The 16,884-nt window shown below is 31.1% G+C and overlaps 1 protein-coding gene across 7 annotated transcripts in view; it reads left to right on the top strand.

Moving 5' to 3' along the window:
- Positions 1–15,567, top strand: part of LOC134687173 (unconventional myosin-VI-like) — a 44,040-nt gene extending 28,473 nt beyond the window's left edge. For 5 of the 7 annotated variants that reach the window (XM_063547224.1, XM_063547229.1, XM_063547227.1 and 2 more), the window contains 12 exons: positions 99–189; positions 1,097–1,247; positions 2,275–2,415; positions 3,505–3,581; positions 4,101–4,179; positions 4,536–4,585; positions 5,531–5,635; positions 6,218–6,238; positions 8,371–8,474; positions 10,004–10,138; positions 10,959–11,174; positions 12,029–15,567. In XM_063547224.1, coding sequence (XP_063403294.1) covers positions 99–189; positions 1,097–1,247; positions 2,275–2,415; positions 3,505–3,581; positions 4,101–4,179; positions 4,536–4,585; positions 5,531–5,635; positions 6,218–6,238; positions 8,371–8,474; positions 10,004–10,138; positions 10,959–11,174; positions 12,029–12,216 — 1,358 coding nt within the window. In that variant the 3' untranslated portion in view covers positions 12,217–15,567. The remainder of the gene's footprint in view (positions 1–98; positions 190–1,096; positions 1,248–2,274; positions 2,416–3,504; positions 3,582–4,100; positions 4,180–4,535; positions 4,586–5,530; positions 5,636–6,217; positions 6,239–8,370; positions 8,475–10,003; positions 10,139–10,958; positions 11,175–12,028) is intronic. The other 2 variants (XM_063547228.1, XM_063547226.1) reach the window with 1 other exon arrangement.
- Positions 15,568–16,884: the final 1,317 nt, after the last annotated feature.

The following is a 16,884-nucleotide window of genomic DNA, read 5'->3' as shown; positions in this document are numbered from 1 at the left end:
CATCTTCTTTTATTCATTTGAAAACTTTGCAACATTAGGAATTGGGTATATTTTCAATAAAATCAAGCGTATAAATATTCAGGTGTTATTTATTTCAGTGAAGAACAAGATATTGTGGAGGAGAGAACAGATAGTAGTCTTACAGAAGTCAATCAGAATGTGGAGAGATGTTAGGAAATTTAAACCTAAGTAAGGTCATATAAATATTCATGTTTCTGAGATCCCAATCTGTTTTTGTCAGGGATGTTAGGAAATTTAAATCTTAGTAAGGCTATATAAATATAAATGTTTCTGTGATCTCATTCTGGCTTTTGTCAGGGATCATCATTGAATTGAGATGAGACACCCATGGTTATTTAAAAATTTAAAAATATAATAGATAGATAAAATCTTAAAAAAGTAAAAACAAGCAAAAATTATCAAGTGACAAGATCTACATTTAAGAGAGCATAAAGGAAATCTTCCAACAACTCTTTATTGGAGTTATTGCCCTTTAATAATGATTTTTTTTTTGTCAATTTTATTTTAACATCTTGCCCTACATGATAAAAATTGTTATAGATAAATAGACACATTGAATTCACCAAAAATTACCAACAAGGCCAGATCTACTAAGAAGTCTAATTTTGCTGATATAGTTAATTAGTAGACTGTTACTCGTGAGAAATATTTTTACCCTCTTGTGTGTTTTGAGCAAAAACTAAAGAAGATAGAGAGAAACTAAATCAGCTCAACAAGCAGCAATATGAGATAAACAAAACAGATTTTGTTATGAATTCTATTCCCATTTTACATTGTTGAAGAGTATTTTTTGTTGAACATGCATATAGACCAAGGTATGATAGGCTCTTTAGAGTCTCTAGTTCATTGATCATACAGTTGACAAAGTTCAGATGCTCTGTAAAGACTTATATTGTTTTAATGGTTACAAATGTCTTAAGAATTTGGTCCCTGGAACTTTTGATCTTGAGGCATAACTGATAAAGAATTTCAAGGAACATGTGTTGTGTCCACTGAAATTTAACAGATATCTATACCTTATAAATTTAGCAACTAGAAATTTTTTAAATGCATGCTAATTTAATTTTTCTTTTAGGTATAAGATGATTGTAAAGGCCAAGGGATCACAAGCCCAGCTTACTAGAATGCAGGAGATTGTCAGTCAATTAAAGAAAGGAAAAGATTCAGCAGCTAAAAAAGTCAAGAGTATAGAAGATTCTCTGGAGAAATTCATCAGTAAAATTAGAGTAAGTCATTGAGATAATACCTAAAGACATACATATTTCATAGTTTGAAATTACACTGTTAATTTTTAGACATAGATTTAAAATTTAGTGAACTTTGAACTTAAGTGTTTTATTGAGCTTACTACTATGTTAGTTAAATTCAATTTATCATAGAAAGGAGTAGATATGATAAACTAAATGGTTCTTTGAATTAGAATAATAAGAAAATATAATTTAATTTTGGATGTAACACGTCTTCTGATTGGCTGACTTTATTTTTTTATTTTTTTATCAGCCCATAAACATAATTTAGTGATGTGACCGTGACGTCATCAACGTTTTTCTCCGGTTTAAAATGAAATTTTGAATTAAATTATAAGAAATAACTAATATTTTTTTCTGTCCATGAAGAAATAACATCAAAAATGTGGTGCACACTGAATAACCCGTGCAGCATGTTATTTTTAAGTGTGCACCACATTTTTTATGCCATTCCTTAAATAAATTCATCAAATTGATGTTTTCGGAAGAATAAGCATTTTTTTCCTTTCTCAAATAAGTTGGGGGTAAGGGGATAAAGACTGTATTCATTTATTTGATAGTTTTTGACCATCCCAATTAAATTGTTATGGTTGAGGAACAATCTTTTTGTCTGTAGATTAGGATGGCTGGCATTATGTTCTAGTCAAAATATTTTCAAAGTGATTTTTTAAATCATGTAAAGATTTAGAAGTTAACACTATAAAGTTATGAAAAACAGACCTAATTAAGTTGTCTATTTTTATGTCCCATTTATGGGCATTTTGATTTTTGGTCTGTTTGTCAGTTTGTCCATCCGTTCATTTGTCCCACTTCAGGTTAAAGTTTTTAGTTAAATTATTGGTCAAGGTAGTTTTTAATGAAGGGGTAGTCCAATCAACTTGAAACTTAGTACATATGTTCCCAATGATTTAATCTTTCTAATTTTAATGGTAAATTAGAGTTTTTACTCCAATTTTATGGTCCACTGAACACTGTACTATGGACACCTTCTTGTTTCTCATTTCAGACAACGGAGATGAAGAAGACTGAGATGGAGTCCCAATATAATCATTTCCTGACACAGATGGACCAAACCATGCAGGATCTTAGGAAAGAAATGGAGAAAGAGAAGGTGGCTGCAGAGCAAGAAAGACTCAAGAAGATACAGGTATGCATGAGGAACTGTTATTTATAAAATGTCACATGTTGAAGTGTGTTTGTTCTTTTCTTGCAGCATAGCCAGAAATTGGTAGTACTTTTGCTAATTAATATTCATAATATGTAAATGAGAATTGTACCACCTGATAATAGTTTGAACAAGACTGGCTTGATATCATTAAAATCTTTAAAACCCGGATATCATAAGTTGGCCGTCACAGAGTCCTTGTTTATAATCACTCTGATTATTCAGTAAAGTTGTCAGGCGGTCAAAATCTAAACATTGAATGTGAATTTAGTGAATTTTTTCGAGTTTTTGTGAGTTTGAAATGGGGGCATTTTAACTTTATGTGGAAACCTAGAGTTCATCAACTCCACATAAAGTTATACAAGGTTTAGACATTAAAGTATCAAGTTTCACCTCGGCAACCTGTTTTTCTAATGACCTTATTAGCCTATGTTCAACACGAAATTTGCAAATGTGACGTTTCAGCCATTTTAGCCTGTATTTTATACTGCAATGTTAAAAGCCTCTCACTTCGATTTTTAAGATAGCTCAGGAACCTTGATTTTTGCGACGACAGTCATAATGTTTTTTTAAATGGTGTACATGTATATTGTTGTGTATATTTATTTTCTGCCCCGGCAACCTGTCTACCACTTAAACATTTTTTTTCAAATTCCATATCATTCAATATGATATCCATGAACTGTATCCGATTTCTTTAGTATAATATTCAAAAAAGCAAATTGGCGTTGATTTCTGGATATGAAAAGTCAATATGTTTATATTAAAAAATGTGACTGCAGAAATGAAGTTAAAATTACTACAAATGAAAATGAGCAACTTTACCTGGAATCTTAGTGAATCTTTTATTTAAGAAAGCTAGTTATCAATGACTTACAGTCGAAAATTAATCATTTATCAAATGACATGTGCATTCAGTAAGAAACATCAATTTTATAGACACCAAAAAGGATTAAAATACTGATTTATTTTGCATCTATTTTAGTTATTATTTGAGTATAATGTTGATATGAAAAAAGAGAACTCTGGTATGTATTCAACAAATCAGGATTTTGTTCTGTTTGTTTTCAGGAAGAAATGGAGAGAGAAAGACAAAAGAAGGAAGAAGAAGAAAGAAAGAGAAAAGAAGAAGAGGATGCCAGGAAACTGTAGGATATTAATAGATAAATTCAAAAGACACAGTATATATATATATCATATAAAAAAGTGTGGTTTGATTGCCATTGAGAAAACTCATCTGTATGTATCTGGGAGAAAAATTATAAATATTGTGTAACTTTATTTTTTATGAACTCATGAACATTGAAACCCCTCTTTAAAATCATGAATTTAAAGGTCACCTTGTAATAAGTGAAAACATGTCTTGTCAGGTCGACCTCAACTTGACATTTTTTAGAAAGTCCTATGCATTTTGAACCTCAAATTGAATGTCATCTCTCTTACAAGGTCAGTTTGTCTTGTTCTGAGAGTGAATTTAATATACAGGTATCACTTGTACATAAATAAAGTTTAAACAAAATATGTGAAAGAAACATTGAATTAAGCAATTTCCACAGTTCTGTAGTTTAATGTTATATTGCTATTGCAACATTAGCGTTAGAAAGTTAATTTGAAGAAAAATTGTATTCTTTACTGAAATTGTTATAAATATAATATTGTAATTGCAGAAAAGCAGAAATGGAAATGAAAAGAAAGAAAGAAGAAGAAGAGAGAAAGAAAAGGGAAGAAAAGGAAAAGAAGGAGAAGGTAAATAATGTTAGCGTGGAACCTATGCTCTTGCAATTTACAAAACACTGAATAAGTTTTAAAATCAATAAATAGTTGATTGCTCTTAGATTGAAAAGAAAAGAAAATAAGACAAAAAATTGTTTCAATTGTAGAAATCCCAGCTCTGAAAGAATTTGAAATTTATATAAAACTTAACATGTGGTCTGCTGTAAAAACCTTTTCATTGTCTATTTCTCTATTGTCCCTATTAAGCATTGTTAAATTTGTCATTAGTTCTCAAAATCCTTAAGGTGGGGTAAACTGTGATGGCGATATGATTTGAGAAATATAGTTTGCTGTAATCCATGTTAAAGTATTGTCCTCATTCTTTGCAGGAAAAAATGAAAGATCAACTTGCAAAAGAAGCAGAAGAAAACAAACAGAGGTATTTGATTATGTTATTATCTTAAATTTCCTTTAAAGTGCTTGTATTTTTGATAGACAGTTGAAAGCTTGTTTTCATTAAATTATCAGAAAAATGAAGGGTTATATACAGTATATTTTCTAAACAGGAATACTGTAAATTCAGAAATTATTGCGAGGTTTTTATTATTGCGAATAATGCGACAGAGTTGTAAACGCAATAATTAAAACTCGCATTTTGCAATATTTTAACTGAATAAAGCATGACTTTTCCCAAAATCGTAAAAAATAAAATCGCATTTAAGTTGAAATTGACAAAATCGCAATAATAAATGCACGCAATAATTTCTAAATTTACAGTAATTGTGTATTAGCAGTTATTTATGTGTACTAGCTAGACATTTGAAAATTGATACATCAGGTGTGTAGTAAGGCCTACAGTTGATAATTGCAAATAGTAGAAAATGAACATACCATTAACAAATCTATAGCCAATTATTCCTATCAAATATGTGTTAAGACCTGATTTAGAAATAAAAATATTCATTAATTCATGCATCACTTCACAGTTCAAGAGCATATGTTTTGTCAACTGATCAGTTTCTTGATAAACATTTGAGGTTTTGTTAACTTCATTAAAGCAATATAGATTGATGAGATCCATAAATAATGATACATAGATATAGGAAGATGTGGTGTGAGTGCCTATGAGACAACTCTCCATCCAAATAACAATTTAAAAAGTAAACCATTATAGGTTAAAGTACGGCCTTCAACACGGAGCCTTGGCTCACACCAACAACAAGCTATAAAGGGCCCCAAAATTACTAGTGTAAAACCATTCAAACGGGAAAACCAACGGTCTAATCTATATAAACAAAAAGAGAAACGAGAAACACGTATATATTACATAAACAAACGACACTCCATTTTGGATGCCTCTCGTCTAACTTATATGAATTTACAGACAACAGGTATTGGAACAGGAAAGACGAGACAGAGAATTGGCTTTACGTCTTGCAGCAGAGGACGCTAGTGAGGTTGAAGATGTCGTTGTTCCACCATTAAAGAGGTAAGACAATGATAAAATACGTGTTTTGCTTCTCCATGGCAACTTAGTTTGTAACTTTAAAACCAACTTGAAGTTTATGTCCTTAGAAATAAGGCCATGTATAACAAACATGATATTAAAAATTCATATTTTTTGGAGTAAGTCAGATTCAAATATCCCCATATACTTTTTCTAAAATAGCCTTCAGCTGGTTTTCCTTGAATGTAATACAACATTAATTTAGCAACTAGTTACATTCTGTTTTTATGTGAAAATTTAAGTGAAATGTAACATGTGTTTTTTGTACTTTTTATTTTCTTATTGTCCTCACTCTCTAAATAAAATAATGTAAATTCATATATATTCCAGGATATTAATTTTCGTGGATTGAGGAAAACTAGCAATTTGTTTGATATTTGATTTGGTGGTTTTTGCAAATCTCTCTGCATGCAAAAACTATAGAAAATTTGTAATTTGTTGAACATTTAAATTTGTGGTTCAACTGTACCCTTGAAAACCCGCTAAAATTTGTATCCGATGAATAATTATTGATCCACAGGTTTTTTTTCCTGCTATTGTAAATATACTATTTTATCTTCACAGTGCCACAGGAGGCTCTGCAGGGTATTAATCATGAATTGAGCATGCTTCTTAAAATGATACTGTTCAGCTTTTTCAAATTTATTTGATCAAAAAAGAAATTTCCTATAAAGATAAACATTAAAGACAGCAGAACATTATCATTTTCGGACACAAAAGAGTATGCAATGCAAAATCAAACCATTGCAAGCCATTCAAATATTACCCATCAGTGTTTTCCATTCGGCATTTAAGCCGGGTTTGCCGACCACCTTCTTTTCAAAGCCGACCACCTTTCCATTTTAGGAGGTGGTCGGCTTTTTTTCAAAATTTTTCTTATATTAATCGGGTGAATGGAAAGGCAGATGACGATGGTGATAAGGAAAATTCTAAGCCATATAAGTCAACTTAAACGGAAAGTTGAATTGAAATTGTTGAAATTGAAAATAAAGTATCAAAACAACAGAAACGGCACACAGGTGATCGCGAAGATAAACAGGTTGGGAACAATCCCAAAATGAGGGATATCCCTCAAATGAGGGACTGTCCATCAGGCAAGGGGTCATATTACTGTTGAAGAAAAGAAAAACTTAGATTTATTACCTTAAAAGGTGGGAAATCATTTTATTTGGTACAACTTTTCTACAAGAGTGTCCATGATGATAAAAAGGCCAAAAACAAATATGTGCTAATTTGTTTCTCTTTAAATGTACCCCTCATAAAAGGGATAGTCATTTCATTAAAAGGTTTCCCCTCATCTGTTTCTTTTTAAATGCACCCCTCATAAAAGGGATAGTCATTACATTGAGAGGTTACCCCCTCATTTGAGGGGGTGATAAATATGAACAGGACTTTTAATGGATAATCGTCACAGAAGGATATTACTGTTCTGTGTGCCAAAAATACAGCACTAAAGCGAGGAACAGAACAGACACTTTGTTCGATAGGCCATGCATTAGCAGACTTCGTAGGAAGAGGGAGTCCTGCAACAGCAATTATTTATGAACTGCTATCCGATATGCACAAAACTAATTTGTCAAATCATTTAATGAAAGGCTGGTAGTGATAGCAGAAGAATGGTTCAATTCCATTAAATGTGAATACAATACTTATCCTTCCATTTGTGACCCTAACCCACAGTAAAACTGAAAAAAATAAACCTCGCTGAAAACGTTAAAAAAATCAACCGGTTGCAAGTGTTTTTTTTCAAAACACCCACCTTACCTTAGTGAAAAAAGGAAAACACTGCCCATAGCACTGAAAATGCAGAAAACAGAGATCTGACAATCAAACTGTTGCAATCCATTCAAATATTACCCATAGCACCAGAAATTAAGAGATCTGATGATAAAGAAATTAAGCCATTCAAATATTACCCATAGCACAAGCTTAAGGAATGCAGAAATCTAAGATCTGACAATCAAACCATTACAAGCCATTCAAATATGACCCATAGCACAAGAAATTAAAAGAGATCTGATAATCAAAAATATTCAAGCCATTCAAATTGTACCCATAGCACAAGGAATGCAAACACCTAAGATCTGATAATCAAATCAATGCAAGCCATTCAAACACTACCCATAGCACTAGAAATGCAGAAACTTGAGATCTGTCAATCAAAAAGAATTTCACCCAAAACCCTGGCATGAATTTTTCAATTATTTTTGATTGCTTGCAAACAATAGATAGCTAGATTTAAAGTGGCCACATGCAAGCACTAGTACTGTGGTTGCACTTTGTAGATATTTAGTGATTTAGTCCTGATGTTTTGTAAAAAATAATTGAAACTAAAAAAAATGTTTCTTTGTATTAAATGGTAAATAGCTTGATAAAAATAAAGCTGACACTTTTAACATACATTTTGGTTAGTAAATTACAGGTTATAATTATGTTATGAAAAAATGTGTTCCTTTATATTATTCAGAGTAGATATAAGTAGCTGATGTACGTTCCTAAACAAAAATCTCACAAAAATATATAAGGAATGGAAAAAATACTGAATCATATTAAACAATTCATATTGAATGTGGAACTTAACCATTTTCAGTTTAAGTTAAAAAAACACTTAATGAATTATTTCAGCATATATAGAATGGCAACGTGACATGGATAGTAATGCTTGGGTCATTATAACATAAACGTATATTAATTGATTTATTATAAATGTTTAATAGGTCTGAAGAATTTAGAAGTCAACGTGCTGAGGCATTATCTAAGAAATATGATCTAACCAAATGGAAGTATGCTGAACTTAGAGATACCATTAACACTTCTTGTGGTAAGCTGAACTTAGAGATACTATTAACACTTCTTGTGGTAAGCTGAACTTAGAGATACCATTAACACTTCTTGTGGTAAGCTAACCTTAGAGATACTATTAACACTGTGGTAAGCTGAACTTAGAGATACCATTAACACTTCTTGTGGTAAGCTGAACTTAGAGATACTATTAACACTTCTTGTGGTAAGCTGAACTCAGAGATACCATTAACACTTCTTGTGGTAAGCTAACCTTAGAGATACTATTAACACTGTGGTAAGCTGAACTTAGAGATACTATTAACACGTCTTGTGGTAAGCTGAACTTAGAGATACTATTAACACGTCTTGTGGTAAGCTGAACTTAGAGATACTATTAACACGTCTTGTGGTAAGCTGAACTCTTGTGGTAAGCTGAACTTAGAGATACCATTAACACGTCTTGTGGTAAGCTGAACTCTTGTGGTAAGCTGAACTCTTGTGGTAAGCTGAACTTAGAGATACCATTAACACGTCTTGTGGTAAGCTGAACTTAGAGATACCATTAACACGTCTTGTGGTAAGCTGAACTTAGAGATACTATTAACACTTCTTGTGGTAAGCTGAACTTAGAGATACTATTAACACTTCTTGTGGTAAGCTGAACTTAGAGATACTATTAACACTCCTTGTGGTAAGCTGAACTTAGAGATACTATTAACACTTCTTGTGGTAACTTAAAGATACCATTAACACTTCTTGTGGTAAGCTGAACTCAGAGATACCATTAACACTTCTTGTGGTAAGCTGAACTCAGAGATACCATTAACACTTCTTGTGGTAAGCTAACCTTAGAGATACTATTAACACTGTGGTAAGCTGAACTTAGAGATACTATTAACACTTCTTGTGGTAAGCTGAACTTAGAGATACTAGTAACACTTCTTGTGGTAAGCTAAACTTAGAGATACTATTAACACTTCTTGTGGTAAGCTCAACTATTCAATACTTATGGACCAATTTTCCATTGATTTTTTTTCTACAAATGAGTTATGTTAGATGACACCATGTCAATCAAGAGCCTCACTAGCTGAATGGCCAATGTTGTTCATCTACTGGATTATTAGGCTGTTAAAACTGAGGTTTTGTATTATAACACTGCATATGACAGTTGTGTTTCGACTCAAATCTTAATTAATTAGGATTATAATTAAATTCTTTTAGCCAAAGTATGTTGTTCTCTATGGCACTCCGTCTGCACCAATACAAACTGACTGCTTATTTAATTTTAAATATGTGCAATAAAATATGCGTTGCTTTAAATTGTCCAAAAATATTTTTGCCTTGTCCCTCTCAACACCTTTACAGAATAGCTTTCAAATATCCTGGATAAGCTCTTAGAAACTTTTGATTACATTTTGCCACCAGATCTAGTGATTTTTTTATACTATATATGTGGATTGATAATTTGTTGATCTTGACGGTAGGAAAAGGTCAATAGATAAGTATAGCCTGAAGCAAAAAAAATTTAAATAGATGATTTATATGATTGAAATTGATTTATTTTAGACATTGAGTTACTGGATGCTTGCAGAGAAGAATTCCATCGTCGTCTGAAAGTCTACCATTCATGGAAACAGAAAAATAAGAAGAAATCTGAAGGTCAACCAGATGAGAGAGCACCTAATGAGGTGTTACAACATGGTAAGTATTATATTCATAACAGGGGCGGATCCAGCCACTTTAAAAGGGGGGTCCCAACCTAAGATAAAAGGGTGTTCCAACTACTGTTATACAGTAATTTTCGTGGAGGATTAAATTTCGTTTATTTTGTGGATAGAATATATCCACGAAATTAAAAAACCCACGAAAATTTAACCTCCATATAAAACCACTTACACTTTAAGGACACCACAAAATGAAATCCCCATGAAATCTTACAGGAAGACAGAACCATGAAATTTTAACCCCACAAAAATTAATGTTTCTACAGTATGTGTCCCCATTCAAATGCATTGATCGTCTAAAAAAAGGGTAGGTTCCAACCCTGGACCCCCGCCTCTGGACCCACCACTGCATAGATACAAGAAACAAAGGAACAGTATGTTGTCAGAGATCAAAACATTCTTTTCATGATGATATAATTTTAATTTTCATGTTAAGTTTCTGTAGGTGTAACATCCTAAATTCATGAAAAATATAAAAAAAAGAAGATGTGGTATGATTGCCAATGAGACAACTGTCCACAGCAGACCAAAATGATGCAAAAACTAACAACTATAGGTCACAGCGAAACCTTCAGCAATGAGCGAAGCCCATACAGCATAGTTAGCTATAAACAGCCCCAAAATTACAATGTAAAACAATTCAACCGTAAAGGTTGTCAATATCAATATCTCCTCCAGTTAACCTAATAGATACACAGTTTTAGCATGCCACCTTAATACATGACATACAAGATAATGATGATGATGATAATCAACATAGAAGCAATACTTGAACTGATGTTATTTTCATTTTAAAGCTGATGAGCCCGCAGTAGCTACCAAAGCTCAAGCACCTAAACAAGCTAACACTCCAGCACAAAGATTCTTCAAGATACCATTTGCACGACCAGCTGATGAATTCCGTGGAGAAGCACAGAAGAAACATGGAATGTGGTATGCACATTTCGATGGAGAATGGATTGCAAGACAAATGGAAATTTATCCAGAGAAGTCACCAATGCTTATGGTTGCAGGTATGTAACTAGGTTATCCCTCAATAGGTTTGTTGATTTCTGCTGTGAAACTGAGAATTGATGCTACTGACATAATTAGTTGACAAGACTCTTTGTGTTGGCATGTTCTTTGTTGGTTAAAAAAATGTCAATTTAAATACCTTGCCTGTAACAAAGAAAGTGTAAAATTTAGAATGGAAATGGGGCATGTGTCAAAGTGACAACAACTTGCCAATAGAGTAGAAAACCACCAATGGGTCTTTAATACAGCAAGAAAATCTGCACCAAGAAGTGTGTTTCAGCTGAGACATGCTAGACATAGGGTAAAGTGGCAATATTGAAAACTATTTGTATCACAACTACTATCTTTGTTATATAGAAACACTGCAATGCATACATGTATATCAGAAAGAATTTACACCACCTTGACTTCATTTCATGGTTCAGTTTTCATGATTAGGTCAGTTTCTCTAAAACTATCAGCAAAAGGTCAACTATAGTTGGTGGAAAGAACGAATTAAAAGATGTTTATCTGACCTTGACCTTATTTTAAGTGTTGAACACTGAACTGTTAAATGAAGTCAAAGCCTGGTGAATTCTGTCTGAATAACATGAATACCTTGCAATGATTCAAAATGTTTATTTCAGATATAGTCTTCCTTTTATTCATAAACTGACAAAAAAAAAGAAAAAGAACTGAGTGCATATGCTTAATTATCTCAGCTCGTTTACTGATAATCATGATAATGAATAAATTGTGTGGAAAATAGCAATGTTGTGCCTGTATCACCTTTTTTTCAGTTCTTCGTAAAATCCCTTATCACTGCTTTGTAAGCTGTTATACGTGTGTTACCTTTTCACTTGTTCATTAACAGGTGTAGACGACTTACAAATGTGTGAGTTGAAGCTAGAAGAAACTGGACTGACCCGTAAGAAAGGTGCAGAAATCCTAGGCAAAGACTTTGAAGGTGAATGGGGACAATACGGAGGAAGAGAGTACATGCAGAAACACGCTAAAAGAGTGTCCTCTAAATTTCTACAGAAAAGACTCGGAATCAACTGATGATGGCAAATTTTAGGTCACATAATTATATATTTGTTGAGATACATTTTTGCTTTTAATTTATATTGTGATATTTATCGAATGTTTGCTTGTAAGATAGAAACCTTTAAACTGAAAACCTTTCTTAGAGACACTTTCACAACCTGTTCTATTTTTATATAGTTTTATAAAAAAAATATACACGTCAAAACGGTTACGATGGCTAGTTTTGTATGAATTTTACATGAGATGCTGAAAGCTGTTTGAAATGTTCTTTAAGCAAAACTATATTAGAAACATGCTGAAATATTACTTTTTTATAGTTAAATAAGCCAGTCAAAAAATATTGGTAGAAATCTAGGATTTTGCAGAATTACTCAAGTTATGCAAAACATATTGCTCTTTTGGTATCTGAAAAGTTAAATCGTGATGGGTTTAAAAGCATTTAATTAGTACTGATGTTTTTTTTTAATTCAATGGACATCAGTATTCTCAAAACAAAAGTTCAAAAGCTTAAATGATGAATGCAAAGCAAATTGTTGCTTTTATTGTTGAAATGACTTGTTAAATTATATCTGTTTGTGGTGAGATTGATTGTTACATATTTTTGTATATTGTTCATATATATTTTTAAACATTTCTACAAAGAATTATTTGTTTCATTTCCGTAAATTCATTTCAATGGGTTTTGGGTCTTTGGGAGATATTTTTGTATCAACAAATAGGTAAATGGTTGTTGATAGCGTTAGTTATAGTTTGGGAATACATATGGTCATAAGGTGTTTCTTTGGCATGTTTGGCAGATACCTAACATCATAATATTACATCTAGTTATAGCAAAAAATGTATTGCTTTTTTTTTTAATAAAATAAAATCAATAAATGATCAAATTTTGCTCACCATTTTTATTTTGGCATTTAAAAAATATTCAAGATGTAAAATTAGATACTTTAGCCCTGAGTAAAGTGCTTTATTTATCTTTGCTGTCAAATGCATCTACCTGGAAACCATTAACAATTAGGGAGACTAGAAATTAAATAAATCAAGTTAGCATATCTTTCACATATTCATAGTTCTTATGTGTATGTGAGCTTAAATTTGTTTGTCAGCTTGTTAGAACTGAACGATTTACAGATTACTGTGGATTCATCTAATTTTTTGGGCATCACTTTTTGTGTGGATTGAGAAAAACTTACAGTTTCGTGGATATTTGATTTCATGGTTTTGATAATATAATCTCTTCAAACAAACCCTATAGAAAACTTGTAATTCGAGAAACATTTGATTTTTTTGTTCACCTTTATCCTCAAAATCCATGAAAATTGGTATTCAGCAAATAAGAATGAATCCACAGTAAATTCAAATTTGGAGTCCTAGTGTTGTGAGTGTAGATTAAACTAACAAAATGTATTTTTTGTTTTGATATGAAAATATATCTATTTTAACAAAAGATTTTACCCTGCCAAAACATGGTGAAAAGAAACAAAATTTCACATTAATTTGTCTATTGATTCACAAACTCAACTTAAGTCAATTACATCATTTTATTCAGATTGTCAACAAATTAGCTAAGTTCTCACATTCCTTCAAAATAATCTTCACTGCTATATATAAGCACGGCTATTCTATTTGGTTGTATGTATGCTATTGCTTTTTATGTCTGGATTGTATCATTAGTGAGAATTATAAATGAAAATGGTGGACATTTAGCTGTGTGTGACAATCATTCGGTTTTTAAAAAGAAATGGAAGATATATGGAGTCGTGTAGCATTTGTATTTTTTTTTTTTTTTTTTTTTTTATGATATACTTTCATTGATTCAGCAAGGAAAATAAATATATCCATTGCATCAAGAAATTAGAATTGTAAGATCTTAAAATATGTTTGAAATTAAGTTCAAAATGAAATTGTCACTTATAAATATTAATAAAGTACTGTAAACCAACTAAGTTTTGTGAGCAATTTATAAAATTTTACAAGTAGAAATATAATCTTTATTTTAATCTTTGCAAATTTATAAACATACAAAAAAAATAGAAAATCACAAAAAAACACCATGCATTTACTGTATGATTAACTTAGTATTGTGTTTTTTGTATGAGGTTAACTGAAACATTTTTATTCTAAGTGACAACTTTCCAGATTTTGTTGCACATACTCAAAGACCAGTAATTTATTACCAAGCTAGTGTAAAAGAGAGTTGTGATTGTTTTTATTTCTTCCAAGTGTGGTACTAAATTGAGTACTACATATTTTTGTCGGTTACATACATATATAATTAACCAAATGTAATTTTATAAGACCAAAACCTAAATGTTGTTTACAATTTATTGCTATATTCTTACTTCTTTTTGACATATATGTACGTATATAAATATACATATGGGGACCAAAAGGCCTTGGTGGCATTCTTTTGATTATTGCCATGGAGTTTGAATTGTTTCAGATGATGATAGTATTCAAAATGGTGTTAAAAAATAGTTAATATATAAGAGTTTTCTGCCTTATTTTTTTTATTATATTATAGAAGTGCTTCAAAATTAAGGTTGTGGGACCTTCTATTATCAGCTGTCTCAAAAAAGCTTTTCATATTTATTTTTTTTACCGTTAATAAAGTAAAGATATTTTACATAAGTGTGAAATTTTTATTATATATAGAATATTTTACATCATGTTTTTTTTTTTATCAAATTTTACCTGATGTGTACATGGATGATACAAAATTTGGGATAATTGTTGAAAATATTGTCTAACCAGTTAATTAAATGTGTTTTACATCTGAGAAATCCAAGGTTGTGGCTGGCCACAGAAAATTTTGATAATTTCAAATTTACATATTGTCATTTAATTGGTCACAAAAATGTGTATGGTAAATTTGACGTCACATATTAATTTCTGTTTTTCATTTATTGTTTATTTCTGTGAATTTCTGTTTTTGTTGGTTGTGTATAAAGAGATGTTGTTTGTCAGACATAAATGTACAGATTCATTCTTGATACATGTATTGTGCAAATGGGGGCCAAAATGTTATTTTATTTCTTGTCAAACAGGGACATGTTACATTATTAACAATTTTACAGCAAATACTTTTTTTTCAATTTCTTCAAGCTACAGTTCTTTAACTTGGTTAAATGTTAGTATCAATTTTGGAGAATGCATATTCAAATGAAAAGATCAGTAACAATAGAATATGAATTGTGAAATTTCTAGAAAAAAACTGTATATTTGTTTTACCAGCATTTCTTACATGATTTGTGCTAGGTTTTGTGATAATTCTGTGACATTTGTAGCTGTAGTAAATTTATTGTTTTGTTCTTCTGTTTTGAGATGTGTATGTTTGGTAAGATTAAGAAATTAAAAGAACAAACTACATTCTTTACTTCAGTTATTTTTTTAGGCCACAAACACGAGAAAAAAAAACAAGCCTCATTCTTTTATAACCCATCTCCACCTAAATGTTTAAATTGAAGGTTACATGGATATGGATTCAATGAGGTTGAAAAATTGACTTGCAAGTGAATAATACATCAGCAATGTTTTTGAGCTTATTTTGACAAGTTTTGACCAAACTGACTGGTTATGGAAATATTACAAATATTGTTATTATTAATTAATTGATTTGAAACAAATGGAATCATATTTTAATTTTTGTCTAAAGCTATAAATGCATCTTTAATATGACGGATTGTTGCAAAAAAAAAAAAGTCTAGGAACAATTGAAAGATATTTTTAGTACTACAATTTTTCATTTAAAATTCTACACATGTCTGACATTTTGGATACATTAGCTAATGCCAAGCCAGAGCTGTATTCCACCATCGACCTTTGTTCTGGATTCTGGCAGGTACCATTAGACACTGCTACAAAATACAAAAGTTCACAAATTACACACAAAGATGTATGCAAAGTCAACAGACCAGCATTTGGTATTATGAATTCACCAATGTTTAATGACCAAAGTGCTGAAAAATCTAAATTTCAAAATTACATTAGTCTACACTGATGTTGTTATAATTTTTATCAAAGGACTTTGAGGAACATTTCCAAATTTACAGAGTGCAACCTTCAACTTAAGACCAATCAAATGTTAGAAAGAAATTAACTTTTTAGGACAAATTATTTGGAAAAATCGAATTTAAGTGAACACAGTGTATTATCAAACATACATTTGTATCTTTGAAGTTACAAACTATATCTTCATACACAGCCTTGAAAGTCTTTGATTTTCTGCAGAAACTTTACATATACATTGTCAGTACACACAGTAAATTCTTGATTTGTCAAACAGTTTAAATATCATCAACTAGAGCTTAACCTTTTTATGTAATATGCCATCTTAGCTCAGAGCCACGCAAAGATCTTCTGTCATAAGTAGATGTTTGCTCAACTGTATTCTGAATCTGACTTATTTGAATATTCAGATGCATCTTATGATAGTTAAAACAGTTAGTCAAAATCTGGAAACACAACATGCTTAAGGATAGGAGCGGATAGTTGTGCAATTATGTTGAATCTTCAAAATGAGCTTTTTATACATATCTGGTGGATGATTTTCAATGATAGTTTTATTTGACTAAATAACTTAATATTAAATATGATACTTTGTAAACATTATCTCCCAATTACGCAATCAATTTTCACAATCGTAGAAATGGAGCCATTTATACATTAGAGATGATGATCTGTCAA

This window comes from Mytilus trossulus, chromosome 10 (assembly GCF_036588685.1).
Source record: "Mytilus trossulus isolate FHL-02 chromosome 10, PNRI_Mtr1.1.1.hap1, whole genome shotgun sequence".
In the NCBI taxonomy this organism is placed as follows: domain Eukaryota; kingdom Metazoa; phylum Mollusca; class Bivalvia; order Mytilida; family Mytilidae; genus Mytilus; species Mytilus trossulus.
This window is presented reverse-complemented; position numbering and strand designations above follow the sequence as displayed.